Here is a 15,110-nt window from a genome sequence, read left to right on the forward strand (position 1 = left end):
GTAGTACATCTGATCCTGGTCTGCCTTCATGGTTTTTTTTTCAAAATGATAAATATAGTGTAAAAACTATTATGATAATGAGATGTCAACAATGACCATGACTAAGGTACCTTAATTTAAAATGGGCAGTTTAATACTGTGGATGGGAATGTAAGTGGGTGCAGCCGCTATGGAAAACAGTACGGAGGTTCCTCAGGAAACTAAACATAGAGCTACCATGTGACCCAGCAGTCCCACTCCTGGACATATATCCGGACAAAACTATAATTCAAAAAGATACATGCACCCCTATGTTCATAGCAGCACTATTCACAATAGCCAGGACATGGAAACAACCTAAATGCCCATGGACAGATGAATGGATAAAGAAGGTGTGGTACATATATACAATGGAACACTATTTAGCCATTAAAAAAGAACAAAATAATGCCATTTGCATCAGCATGGGTACAATTAGGGGTCATCATGCTAAACGGACTGGGAGTGGGGAGGGATGGACTGGGAGTCTGGAATTAGCAGATGCAAACTAGTATATACAGGATGGAAAAACACCAAAGTCCTACTGTACAGCACAGGGAACTCTATTCAGTATCCTGAGATAAACCATAATGGAAAAGAATATAAAAAAAGAATGTATGTATGTATAACTGAGTCACTTTGCTCTACAGCAGCAATTAATACATAGTAAATCAACTATACTTCAATTTTAAAAAATTAATAAATAAAACGGGCAATTTAAAACTCTAACTCTTACGCTTGCAGTGTTATCATTTCCCTCTTGGATGTGATGAAATGGTGTGTCCTGCTGTCCTGTTGTGTGGAATTAGTAGTGTGAGGGGAACAGAGTCAGGACAGGGCTCTTTTCCAGCCAGTCTCTGATGAGGTCCAAGCTGTAGGGTAACAGCAGCTTTAACACACAGCAGGTCACAAAAAGGATGTGCACTTTGCAGACGGTGCCTGTGCAGGTTGTGAGTACTCCAACTCTGCACACACCCACGAGGCAGAAGTCAAGCTTTATTTGGGGATCAAAGCCCAGCAGACTGTCCCCAAACACAGCAGTCACTCATTCATTCAATGACTAATTATCGGACTCCTACCACAAGGCGTGGGCTCCACTTCAATAAAAATGAGGACCACGCAGACCCTGCCTGGGGGTGTCCACAGCCTGGGGCAGAGACGGTAGGATGTGCGGAGTGCTGGCCACTGTGGGGTTGAGTCTGAGCCCCGTGCAGGTGGCAGGGCTCCCCATGGGATCTGTGAGCAGGTGTGTCCCCCTACTGTGGCCGTACTAAGGAGTAGCTCAGCTGGTAAGGCACAACTGGACACGTGAAAAGGAATAATGAATTGGTCCTGTTGAACCACAGACTGATCCACAGACTGATCGCTCAATAGTGGCCATTGGTGGAAATGGCCAAGAGGGCCAAATGCTTTAGGGGGGATGGAGAGTAGGGGAGTGAAAAGGAGCTTCCATGCTAAAGAGGGAGCTTGGAACGCCATCCTGGGGCATGTTTGAGGGTGCAAGTTCCTGGCACCACGTTCTGTGGCCCCAGAGCATTTCAGAAAGATGCTTTCACACCCCTGCTCTGCCTTTGTGTCATCTCCCTGCTCTTCTCTTCTTTCCCCCACAGTTGGTGCTGGGAAATATGAGTAGGTACAGCAGAGACAGCAAGTAGGTGTTACAAAATGCTTCTTGCTACCATTCTTCTTCCCAGTACCTCCATATAGCATTGACTACGTGACGGTGAAACAGGTGTGAATTAAAGTGGAAATTAAAATCCAAGATTTTTTTTCACTTGTCAACTGATAGCAAAGGACATTTTCAATATAACTTGAACATAAAAATGTATATCTGACCAATACCATGGTGATTAAAGACCCCGGGCATAATAATGTCAAATCCTTAAATAAATGGACATCTAAGCTCCATTAAAAATGAAAACTCTAGCAGAAGTTCTTGGAGGATTTTAGGCTTGAAGTCGTGAAGTCTTAGCTTACCTACTTTCAGAGTTTTAATCAAAAATAACCTTCTTTCAGTTTGCAAATGGGAAGAAAAATGCCATCTTTATGTCTCACAGGAGAATATGGAAAGGATGTAATATAACTAAGAAACTGAGAGAGATGTTAAATTTTCTGTATTAAATATTCAGGTAGGGTGGGGATGAACACCCAACCATTTTTAATAGATTGTACAGATAAATTGTGGGCATACTCTTCAGCCCCCATCCATGTTTGTAGCATTTTAACTAAAGGAAAACAAAAAAACCTAAGTGAAATATTTCAGGTATAAAATAGTTTAATAATACATTATCTCATTATTGTGAAGATTCTTTTCCTTCCTTGACCCTTGTACATTTTTTAAGGACACCCCCCAATCAGTAAGATCCCTGTGTTTGTTTACTGCACCGAATTGTAATTCATCATGTCACTTTTCTCTTTCTTCCAGAGCTTCTTTGAAGGGCAGTCTGCACCATGGGACTCTGCTAAGAAAGATGAAAACAGAATGAAGAACAGATATGGGAACATTATTGCATGTAAGTGTTGACAGCATCATTGCGCTGTGATGTAACTTTCTTTTCACATCTGCTAAGATTGACCACCAGCCTCATGTGGCGAGAATTTGCAGTGCACTTACTGCTTTCATCCCACCGGAAAAGCTGGTGTGATGCTCGTATTAAGGAAAGGAAAAACCACCTAAATAACCCCGCTACGTCCACATGTCTTGCTGTGGGGCTAGTTTTACTTTTAGATATAAGGTTTGGGTACCCTAGGTAATGTTCAAATGCTGAGACAGAAAATGCATTTTGGAAGGAGTAAACATAACAGATCTAATGTATCCCAGCTGCTCCATGAGAAGGAAGAGAAATAACGATGCAGAGCATGGCTGGCTGCCAGGAGCTCAGGTTCTCAGCAGACATGAGCTCATTAATCCTCGGGACACTTGGGTAGGGAGGTCAGTAATAGCCCCATTTTGAGGACAGGAAACTGAAACTCAGAAGTTAAATGATAGTCCCCGTATCACAACACTCATTAGCAAAAGAGCTAGGATGATAGCTCAGAAATTCCCAGTTCCTGTGAAACGGAATGGTACCAATCAATCCATAATGCCTCGAACGGCTTTTAAATTGAGCCCAACCTCATTAATGTTCCATAACGACGCCGGGATGCCGGATGGATTGATGAGCCTCCTTCTTCCGGGGCTGAAGCCATCCATCCCCTGCACTAAACTGCGCAAAGCCGCACGTGGCTGCACCAAGGTACTGACGAGGTACTCATGGAATTAATGTTATTTCTAGAGATGCATAAATTAAGAAAACAACAGCACTGTGAAATAGCGCCTAGCTCATCCTGCTTTACTACTTGTAAGAGAACAAACTGGAGAGGTTTGGGTAGTCCAGGGGAGCCGTATGTGATCTTTCTTGGTTGCAAAAGTACAGTTGGATTTTATCTGCCGGAGTTAGCATAGGACAGTTGAGCTTCTGTAGCAGTGCCACCCAGGATTTTCTGTGGTTGTGGAAATGTTCTGTGTCTGTGCTGTCCAGTGCATTAGACCTCGCCACACAGCACTTGAAATGTGGCTGGTGTGACCAAGGAACTGAGTTTTCTTTTTTTTTTCTTCTTTTTTTTTCTTTTTTTTTTTTTAGGAGTACCTTTTTTATTACAGTGAAAATTCTCATGGCTTTTTTTACTTGATATGAGAGCAGGTGACAGAGCTGGATGAAAATAAATCAGCTTCTTGGGACTTGTCTTTAAAATAGTTTGCCTCAATTTTTAAAGAATTCATTGTCCCCATATAATGACATATGTTTTCTGGATAATGATATTGACAAGCACATAAAGTGCATGTATCAGTTATGTATAGCTGTGTCACAGATTACCAGCATTTAGCAACTTAAACAGCATACATTTATTATTTTATGGTTTCTGTTGTTCAGAAATCTGGTAACAGCTTAACTGGCTTCTCTGCTTCGTGATCTTTCTGAGCTTTCAATTGTATTTATTTTAATTATTTTTAGTTTAGTTCATCCATGAGATGAGGGGCTCCATATTGGACAGTGTGGACCTACAGTGTGTTTTTTTTTTTTTTTTAAAGAAGGGTGTCGGGTTTACATATGATATGAACCTTCCCAACTGTTTTCCCTTTGGCCACTCACAAAGCAAGACCACTGGCTTTGCAGGTGACAAGCGCTGGCTTCGAGTGTCTTGTTTGTTCGTTTACTTAGAGCTTCATTTTTAGAGAGACAGTGTTCCCCTGAGATCGAAGGCTTCATTGCCCCTCAGTGAATTCAGTCAACACTGGACCCCCTGAGGACCCCAAGGTGATGGGGACAATGTTTCCGCCCCCAGGACAAAGCAGCCCAGGCAGATGAGAGGCTGTGACTCTGGTCACTTTGCACAAGGACGCAGCCCTGGGTTGGAGCTGTGTGTACAGTGCTGTGTGCTATGGGGGCTTAGAGAAGGAAGGGAATATTTCCAGCCAGAGAGGGGTCATGGGAAGCGTCCATTGGCCAACATGATCCTCTCACGTTTCTTCGTGTTCTCTGCGAGCCTGCTGAAGTTTTACACCGTGAGAAGAACCCAGGTTTATCACAGTGGCTTATAGGAGCCTTCCCAGGCTTCCTTCAGCTCTGCCACAAACTCCAAAGAGATTCACGGAGGTAAAATGGGGACTTCACAGCCGTGCCACCCACGCCAGGTGGAAGGGATGTCGATGAGCCCTTGTCTTGCAGCCGCCGTGTCCCAGGTGTGGGCCTCACGCTGAGCGTCTGGAGGGCAGCATCCAGGCCGTGACTTGGGCCGTGCTCAGAGGTCCAAACCGCCGTCGTTCAGTGTGACTTTGCTCCTTCCTGATGTGTAGTTTAATGACTGCACCAGGTAGACTCTTGAGAAATATTTTTCAATGATTAAAGAAAAAAAGTGATAAAAGCTGGCATTTGCTGAGCACTTACTGTATACTGGACCCCCCGGTCAGCCCTTTACACCTGGTAACTCCCTCACTCCCAGTATTGACTCTGTGACACGGGTGATACTGTTTATCTGTTTTACAGGAGAGGACACTGGGGCATGAAGAAGGTGAAAGGGTTACACAGTTAATAAGGTGGGGGCAGGGGCAGCCCTTCACCACCACCCGGGGGTGTTGGATGTTCAGTCCCCACTGGCTTCACACATATAAAGTTTTGCCATCGGCATCTCCACCTGCACAGGCCAGCGTCTGTGACAGGAGGCAGCTTCAGGAGACTTTCCCCCTCATCCCCATCCTTCATCTCCCCAGGGCCACCTCCAAATAAATATACAAACTAAGTACCAAGTGTACACTCCCGGTCAAAGGCAGCTTCAAGCTAAGTCCCCCAGCCTCCAGGCTGACCCCCTGGGCCCCCTGTACAGAAACTCTGGAGCTGCCGCTGTTAAGGGCCTTCGGCAGAAATTCTTCTTTGATGGCTTCGGGTCTGCTATCTAAGAAAGACATTGGGGTCAGAGTCTATGTACTAACTGTTAGCCTGTCATCACTGTCACCAGCTCAGAATGGGCATCACCACCAAGATCATCTTCAACTCTCAAGACCCTGCACTTAGGACATGTTATTTCACCACCCCAGGCAGGCACTGGCTGTGGTCTCTGCATCCAGCAGAGTGTTGTTGGAGGTGAACAACGTTTAACTCTACCTCCCACCCCCATGAGTGTATAGTCTGGACTGGACCAGACTACGGTGCATGTGAACTAATAGGACAGTGGGAATGACTGAAGGGCAGACTGACGAAGAAAGCCCTTGGGGACGAAAGAGAGGAATTTAGGATTTGGAACTAGAAGATACAGTTTGGAGTCTGTTTCACCATGTACTAGCCAAGTGACCTTGAGAAAGTCATGAACCTTCTCAATGTCCCAGCTTTCTGAAAAGCCATCTGTTGTGGAAATGAACTGAAACGCCACATAAAGACATCACTGATTGTTGCTACTTTTTAAAAAATCACATCTTTCTTTCCTCTTACTCCTCTGTTACCCTTTACCCTTCTTCAGTTTAGTGGACTCAGTAGGTCATTTAAAACTGGGGAAAAAAATCAGCATTTGGAAGTCTCAGGTTGGAAGCGATGAACTGGCGGGTGATTGCAGGCACTGCCTGGCTCCCTAATTGTCAGCAGGACTCTGCACAGCGACCTGCTCATCACAGGCTGTGACCTTGGACTCCGTTTCTGGGGTGTTTACCTGGCTGTCACCTTTATTCCTGGTAAATTCCCGAGGGGGTTGGGATTTTCCAGCTCTCACCTGCCTCCACCCCACCCGTCGGGCTCTTTCAGTGTTTCTTCTTCAGATTACATTGTTTTTGTGACTTTCTACGGACAGTGACAGAAAGAGACTCCTCTGCCAGGCAGCTCCATCCAGTCTCCTGATCTTACCTCGCAGCTTCCATGGCATTCTGAAGGCTTCCCCTGCACACATATTCTCTTTTCTTTTTTTAATGTATTTTTAAAGTAAAAATTGTCTATATTTGAGGTGTACAACATGATGATTGATATATATATAAATAGTGAAATGACTGCTATAGTCAAGCTAATGAAAGTATCTTCCCCTCACGTAGCTGTCATTTTCTTATGCGTGGTGAGAGCACCTGAAATCTACTCTCTTAGCAAATGTCTGGATTCAATACAGTATAATTAACCATGGTCATCATGCTATACATTCACTCTCTAGACTTAGTTATCCTATGTAACTGCCCCTTTGTAGCCTTTGACCAACACCCCCCACATTTTACCCCTTCCCTCCCCCAAGCTCCTGGTAACCACCTTTCTTCTCTATACTTCTATAAGCTGAACTTTTTTTAGATTCCACATATGAATGAGATCATGCAGTGTTTTCCTTTCTCTGTCTGGTTTATTTCACTCAGCATCATGTCCTACAGGTTCATCCATGTTGTTGCGAATGGTTACCTTTTCCTCTAGTTTTCTATTGCTTTCTAAAATCCCTCTAGAATTGTCTATAAGGGTCTATGCTGACATCTTCTGAGACATCAACCACTTAGACCACCTACCGAATAATCATTCCTGCTCTTAAAATAGGGTGTGCAAATCCTCAGATGCTGCTGTTAATCCACCCCAGCTACGTAGCAGGAGTTTGGTACCACATATGGCTTGCAGAAGCTACCACTCCTGCTGGCTGACGTACCAGCACTGCGCTGATGTCAGCCCATGCCACGTCTGGTGTTGGAACTCACAGCCTGAGTGCTGCTTCACTAGGGGAGCCCGGGCCAGCGTGAGCTCCCCAGCAGGGTCTGATGAAGCCACCGCCGTGCCGAGCACCCCTCTGAGAATCACCCTTCGGAGCCACTTCATTTGAGACTGCCTGTATGTCTTTAGTTACGGCAGTGAAAATGAATCTTTGATATTGTTGGAGCTGTAGAAGGATTTGAGGAATAAAAATAATAAAAATACTTCTCTAAATCACCCTCATGTATACACTCATACTGGTTGTTTCTTTAAAGGCATGGAGAAGAGTATGACATCTCTCTTCCCCGCTAAGAAACTCTGTAATTGTAGAAAAATCAGTTTCCCTGACTGGGAAGCCTGCTTCAGGGAGTCTGGGCTATGGGAAGAGCACCACTAACTGGGATGAGGGATTGAGGGATTCAATGAACGTGTCCTAGAGATTCTTGTTAGTGCTTTTCAGAGAGCATAAGAAGTGCTTTAATGACCACGTTCGTTGTTTTACAACAGTGTTTGCATATAAAATGGTTTTAATGGTGCTTAAAAACTGTTTATTGGCTGTTGTTCTTAAGTAAGTTGAACTTTTCCCTTATTTACATGATAAATTTGCTGAGCTAGCCCTTTCCAAATATAAACGAATACCCCGTCCACTGTTAACACACACACACACACACACACACACATGTATAGCCCTCCTGATACTCTCAGCAGTTCTTAATTGTAATTAACAATTAACAACTGAGAGAATAAGATGCAAGTCAGAAAAAAAGAATGAAACTCTGCCATTTGCAACCACATGGATGGACCTAGAGGGTGTTATGCTAAGTGAAATGAATCAGACAGAGAAAGGAAAATGCTGTTTGTTACCACTTATATGTGGAATCTGAAAAATAAAACAAACGGATGAATATAACAAAACAGAAACAGAAAGATACAGACAACAACTAGTGGTTACCAGTGGGGAGAGGGAAAGGGGGAGAGGCAGGATGGGGTAGGGAATTGAGAGGTACAAACTATTTATTATAAAGTAAATAAGCTACAAGGATGTCACGTACAGCACAGGGAATATAGCCAGTATTTCATAATAACATTAAATGGAATATAATCTATAAAAATATTGAATCACTATCACTATTTTGTATGGCTGAAATTAATATAATATTGTAAATCAACTATAATTCTACTGCATGGATAGATAGATAGATAGATAGATAGATAGATAGATAGATAGATAGATAAAATGGATGAATGGATGGGTGCGTGTATGGATGGGTGGATGTATAGATGGATGGATGGATAGGTAGGTGTACAGATGGATGGATGGGTAGATGCGAGTCACCTGATGCAGATGAGGATGGGAGCCCAGTCCAGGCAGAGGCCCAGAGGGCGGGACAGCCAGCCCGTGTCAGTTCGGCTTCAGGGACAGTAAGGAGCTCACGCACTGGAGCAAAGGAGGCACCATCCAGGGGAGAGGCTGGAATCGTGAAGACCCTGGGGGACGGCAGTGAACCAAACGGACACAGTCCCTACACGCGGGAAGTGGACATCTTTGAGGGGAGGAGAGATTTAGATGATGAAACAAATAAATGAAATAAAAGTCAAGGGCCACAAGGAGAGGAGAGTATGTCACTTCTGAGGGACATACCACTGTCGCGATCCAGGTTAGGTATAAAGGTAGGCAAAGGGAGGAGAGAGGGGGACGGAGTGAGTTCAGGGGACAAGATGCACTGGGAGAGGGAGCTTCCGGCATCAAGGCTGTGGTGGACGAGAATAAGACGGAAACACATCCCACAACATGTGCAGGAAAGAAGGCTAAATTCTAGAAAAATCAGGCAAAATAAAATAAGAGTCGGGATCTGCCAGGAACCTGAAAATAAAGACTAGGCTTCTCTGACATTGGGTCTAGGTAAAAGAGTCAGAAACAAGGCAAGACTAAGAAGTTAGCAACGCAAAACCAGCAGCAGGAGTGAAGCTTAGCACAGAGCCAGCCAGCACCCAGCTCAGAGTTCCTTCTTGCTTCTTGCTTGGAACCTGCATGGCCGGACCTAGGCCCACCCCCCCAGCCCCACCCCAGGGGGCAGTGGCAAGGACCCCAGGCTGGAGCAGGGGGGAGGGGGGTGCAGGACGCCCAGCACTTCCTGTCAGTTGCCTTGGTCCCTCTGCCTCTTGGACCTTGAAAGCAGTACAGCACCAGCCCTCGGCAAGTTGTAACCACAGAAAGAGCAAGACTGCTATTTGCAGCAATCAATTATAATTAAAATTAATTTTGAGTCTCCTGTCAGAGGGCAAATGTTGCTTAGATCATTGAGATTCCAGTTTGCCTTAAATATGTCATCAGTATTTAGTAGAAAGGGAGAACTGGTTAGAGATGAAAGATTATCAGTGACAGACTCCATTTCTGCTGCTGCGGTAACGTCTAATCACTTACAGGTTCCGATTGCAAGGCTGTGACCCAGATCCATCGTGTTTAATATGAAAATATTAAAATATTTGAAGCTGTGTAGAGGTATTTTAAGTATAATGTTACTTGATAAAAAGGGCATAAATAACATGTTTAGGGACTGAGAGTGTGTGTATATATATATACATACACACACATAAATACATATATATATACACACCATAAATACACACATACATAAACACATACATACACAGAGACAGATATGTTTACCCACACATAAATACATATATACACACTATAAATACACATAAGCACATATGTTCACACACATACATATATATGCACACTATAAATACATATACACACATACACGTATATACACACTATAAATACACACAAATATATATGTACACACACTATAAATACACACACATGAATACATATACAGACGCATACATACATGCATGCGCATACATGTGTTCTCACATACATGTGTACATACACAGCATAAACACGTGCACACATACATAAATACACACATGCAGACATACATGAGGACAAGTGCCAGCAGATTATCAGTCTGCGGTAGGAAGCAATGGTTTGTGACGACCAGGTCTTTATGTGCCTGTTTCTTAACCAAAAATATGATTTTTTTGACCTATTTCACATATGAAGGGCTTTTTGAAAGAAATTAGAGGAATAACTACAGATCTTTGACACAGATTGAGTTTCTCAAAATGGCAGAGTTTATTACCTGTCCGGATGGGGTAACATTGAGTTGTGATTATTGTATAAACATTAGTTGGGGTTTGATCCTATTCCATTCATCCGTGGCTAAATAGATGTCTTTTTCCAATTACAAAAACAATTCATACACATTAAAGAAAATGTGTGCGGTAAAGAAAAGAGGGGGGAAATTGTCCAGGACCTCACCAAGCAAATTCAGACCCTGCTAACATTTTATTTCTGTTTCCTTCAAATCTGTTTTTTTTCTATGCCTTGAAGTTGTTGGCTTTATTTTATAAATAAAAATAGATGTACTGTTTTCTTTCTGATTCCTAAGACAGCATAAACTATGTAGACAGTGGCGCATAAAATCGTAAATAGAAAAATAAATATCCCTCCAGATTTTGCCCCCCAGCAGAAGCCCCAGCCCTTCAGCTGCCCACTGTACCTTCCCACACACAGATCCAAGTGCGTTCCATTATTTCATATAAACAGACTCTTAGGAGACAGGCTGCTTTGTAACCCGCTCTCCTTCACTTACAATATGTCACAGAGATCTTTCCAAGTAAAGAAATTTAAAGTAGAGTAACCTTGTCATGATTGTTTCAGATTCCACTGTTTTATAAAGGTCACTGTTGATCAGTCCCCTGCTAAAATCATTAAATGGTTTAAACTGGGTGGGGAGAGACTAAATTGTGTTTTAGAAAAGTAGCTCTCAGTGTGGATTTGCTGGAGAGGGAGCAGTCTGGAGGCAAAGATGAAACCATTCAGGTGAAAAAATTATCAGGTCATGAAGTCATGGCAGTAACAATATGAGTGCCACCTCACAAGAACACTACAAGGTAGGCACTATTTTATTTCCATTTTACATGGAAGAAACTGAGGCACAAAGGTTAAATAACTTGTCCTAGGTCACACAACTGGAAAGTGACAGAATTTAGGATCAAACTCAGAGATTTTTACTCCAAAGCCTGTGATCTTACCTCTCTGCAACACTGTACAGAAACAGGGTTGGAAAACTCTGAATCCCCTGGCTGTCAAGTAGATGCCAGGGGGTTCAGACAGAGGAGTTGTTGAGACGTATTCAGCCTGTTTCCAGACCTTTTCCTGTTTCCTCTTTAAACTACTTAAACTCATCTTCCCCAAAAAGTGGGCGCGTGGAATTTTCAGTTCTACCCTGCTCTGCTGGTCCCCAAACAAGCCTACTGGGCTCGTTGCGCTGTGAATTGCCAAACTCCAGCAAGGGTGTTGCTTTTATTCGTAGAAGAGAGTAATTTCCTTTTTTTATTGAAGGATAGTTGATTTTCAGTGTTTCAGATATACAGCAAAGTGGTTGTTATACATATATGCATTATTTTTCAGATTCTTTTCCATTACAGCTTATTAGAAGATATTGAATGTTGTCCCCTGTGCTATACAGTAGGTCTTTGTTTATTTTTTATATAGTAGTGTGTATCTGTTAATCTCAAATTCCTAATTTATCCCTCCCCTGCCCCCACTATCCTCTATGGGAACCATAAGTGTGTTTTCTATGTCTGCGAGTCTATTTCTGTTTCGTAAATAAGTTCATTGGTATCATCTTTTTAGATTCCACATATAAGTAATATCATATGGCATTTGTCTTTCTCTGTCTGACTTACTTCATTTAGTATGATAATCTCTAGGTCCATCCATGTTGCTGCAAATGGCATTATTTCATTCTTTTTTATGGCTGAGTTGTATTCCATTGTGTGTATATATACCCCACATCTTCTTTAGAGAGAACTGTCCTGTGGTCCAGGCACTTGATGTGTATTATCTCTCTTTGTCCCCCCAACATTCCTGTGAAGGTACCATCATCACCCCCTTCTACAGACAAAGCTCAGCAGATTCAGGTTTTGTCTAAGCTCACAGTTTGTGGAACGAGTAGAGCCAGCATACAAATCAGGGTCTGTGGGACACCAAAGCCTGTTATTTTCATATACAACACAATGTGAACATGAAATGGCTTTGGAATAACCAAGAAATACACCCATCTTAGAAGAGAAACAGGGATGACAGTTTCTAACTCCAGAGTCAGGTCTTGTCAGCCTTATCGGCTATGTCTCCCAGGAACACCAAGTCCTTACAGTCTTGACCGCTTGGCTTTCATGGTCAGGAACTACCTATTGTTAACCACAAATCCCACTGGATTTCACAGCCTTCATACCTGACCAGTCAAGTTCTCCAAGCTTCTTCCTCCTTTTGACCCAGTTGCTGGACCCTGGCCGACGTCCAGCTGATCAGCCTCCAACGCCAACTGGGAGGACGGGGCTCAGCCAGTGGGCAGCTGGCATTTCTATAGATATTTTGCCTGAGTGACCCCATATGTGCTTCAGGCCAGAAACATCCTCTGAGCATCTCCCCATAGTCATTTGATGCTATTTAGCCCCAAGAGAAGGAACTGAGTTTTCCTAAAAGAATGATTGGTACATATTAGTCTCCTTAATTGATTGGATTCAAGGTGAATCAGATTTCAGGAAAATACAGCAATCAGTGAGCCTCCATGTACTGCTTTATTTGCCCCCAACAGTCTATATTTATTGTTTTTATAGTCACCTGAGATGAGGCCTTGATGTGAAAGAGGACGCCTGAGAATCCAATTTCTGTCCCCGAATCATTCTCAGGTATCCAAGCAGCAGTTTGGAGTAGACTCTTGTGGCTGGAAGGGCAGATTCTCTTATTTCTTTTGCTTTTACTCTCCCTGACTCAGCGGGGAGGAGGAGGAGGATACTTTCCTATTTACTTCACTGCTGTTTAGGATGGATGGTTTTCCCATCAGCCGGCAGAGGAGTAACTTGATAAGTGCTAACGTTCCATCCAAGAAGGACAGCCGTGCGCGGACCAGCCCCCTCTCCGTGGGCTCGACTCCTGCCGCCGTGCTCTCCTTCCTCCCTGAGGGGGAGCCCACTCCCATTGCTGAAATACTTGCCTGCTTCAGCTTACACCAACTCATCAGCACTCACGCTTAAACATTGTCACTGAAAGAAAGAACACCTCGCACACCTCACTTCAGTAATTCTCAAACATATCTACTTAGCACATGTTATAAAGTATGGCCGCTGTCCTCAAGTAACAAGCCATAGAGTCAGTGCCTTTCTGTCATCATGGAAGGGAACGAGCCCCTCCCGGTCGGGGACCAGCAGAGGAGACCCCACAGGCTCTGAGGCAGTAAGTCCACGAGGTGCCCTTCCCACCTTGAAAGTGCTGTTTCCTAGGAATCCAGGGCTCAAGTGGAGCACAAGGAGGTGCCCTACAAGGAAGGATGGAGAAATTGGACTCATGGGGTTTTTTTTTGGGCGGGGGGGTGTTTTTTAAAGAAAGCTTTATTATTTTTTGGCTGCACTGGGTCTTCGTTGCTTGCGCAGGCTTTCTCTAGTTGCAGCGAGCAGGGGCTACTCTTCGTTGTGATGCACAGGCTTCTCACTGCAGTGGCTTCTCGTTGTGGAGCACAGGCTCTAGGCGCGTGGGCTTCAGTACTTGTGGCGCACGGGCTTAGTTGCTCCACGGCACGTGGGATCTTCCCCGACCAGGGCTCGAACCCGTGTCCCCTGCGTTGGCAGGCAAATTCTTAACCACTGCGCCACCAGGGAAGTCACTTAGTTTTTAAAGTTTGATAACATACATACAACTTAAAACTTACTATCTTAACCATTTTTAAGTGTACGGTTCAGTGACGTTAAGTTTCTCCAGCGCCCATGAAACAAGCGCCCACTCTTCCCCACCATCCCAGCCCTTAACAGCCACCATCCTACTTTCTGTCTCTATGGATTGACCCCTCTGGATGCTTCATATGAGTGGATCATACAGTATTTGCCCTTATGTATCTGGCTCATTTCACTGAACATAATGTCCTGGGGGTGGACTCTTTTATTTTTAAAGTGTGAAATATAGGTACAGAAAAGGGTATAACATCCATATGAAGGATAATACGTTGTTGTAAAGCAAACGCTCATAAAACCACTAATCAAGTCCACGAGAGGACCGTGGCCAGCACCCAGAGACACCCCAATGAGCCTCACCTGAACACAGCTTGCCCTTCTTCCACCGTATTCATTAGCCTGGGGAAGAGATCATCCTTGATGCCCATAGCCATGTGTTGGGCAGAATTGCTGCTGGGCTGTGAGGGGAGCCCTGCAGGTGGGCACTGTGGCCCTCGTGAAGGATGCTTGCAGGAATATTTAGAGTGGGCACTACGTGGTCTCTGACCGCAAGAGGACAAAGTCTTGTAGAATCAACTTTAAAACACAGAAAGAGCATGCATATAAAGAGAAATAAAAACCATCCAGTCTGCATAGGAAATAGGCTGTATATGTGTCTCCCAGGCTTCTATGTCATGAGGGGAGTGGAGCAATTCAGTCTGGAGAAATAATATGAAAATGAGTTATGTCCTTAGGGGGTCAGTATTTCCAGTAAAAGCCAGTTTTCTGTTTCTTTGTAAATTCATTCCATGGTATATCCTGATTTAGATTATCTACTGTCTATCTGTATCTATATACCTGTATAGACCGTGCTATCTATATCTATTTATCTAACTACATAACTAGATCTGAATATAGATCTGTTCTGTAAATTCTCCTTGAACCAGTTGTAACATCTTCCTGTTTCCTTCATTAAGTAAATAAAAATCTTTGACGTGTGTTGACCTTAAAAAAAAAATGGAGAAATAACAGTGAAGTTAAAACAAAAAACAAAAACTCTGTGGGGGTTAACTGATTGAATAGTAGGAGATAGTAGGGAAATTCTCTATTTCAAGGACTTTGTTTATG

General features: G+C 43.6%; 1 protein-coding gene across 2 annotated transcripts in view; it reads left to right on the top strand.

Moving 5' to 3' along the window:
* Window positions 1–15,110, top strand: part of PTPRM (protein tyrosine phosphatase receptor type M) — a 720,054-nt gene that overhangs the window by 620,165 nt on the left and 84,779 nt on the right. For both annotated transcript variants that reach the window (XM_057698229.1, XM_057698230.1), the window contains exon 18: window positions 2,444–2,531. In XM_057698229.1, coding sequence (XP_057554212.1) covers window positions 2,444–2,531 — 88 coding nt within the window. The remainder of the gene's footprint in view (window positions 1–2,443; window positions 2,532–15,110) is intronic.

The sequence above is a fragment of the Hippopotamus amphibius genome, chromosome 11 (genome assembly GCF_030028045.1).
Source record: "Hippopotamus amphibius kiboko isolate mHipAmp2 chromosome 11, mHipAmp2.hap2, whole genome shotgun sequence".
Classification (NCBI taxonomy): Eukaryota; Metazoa; Chordata; class Mammalia; order Artiodactyla; family Hippopotamidae; genus Hippopotamus; species Hippopotamus amphibius.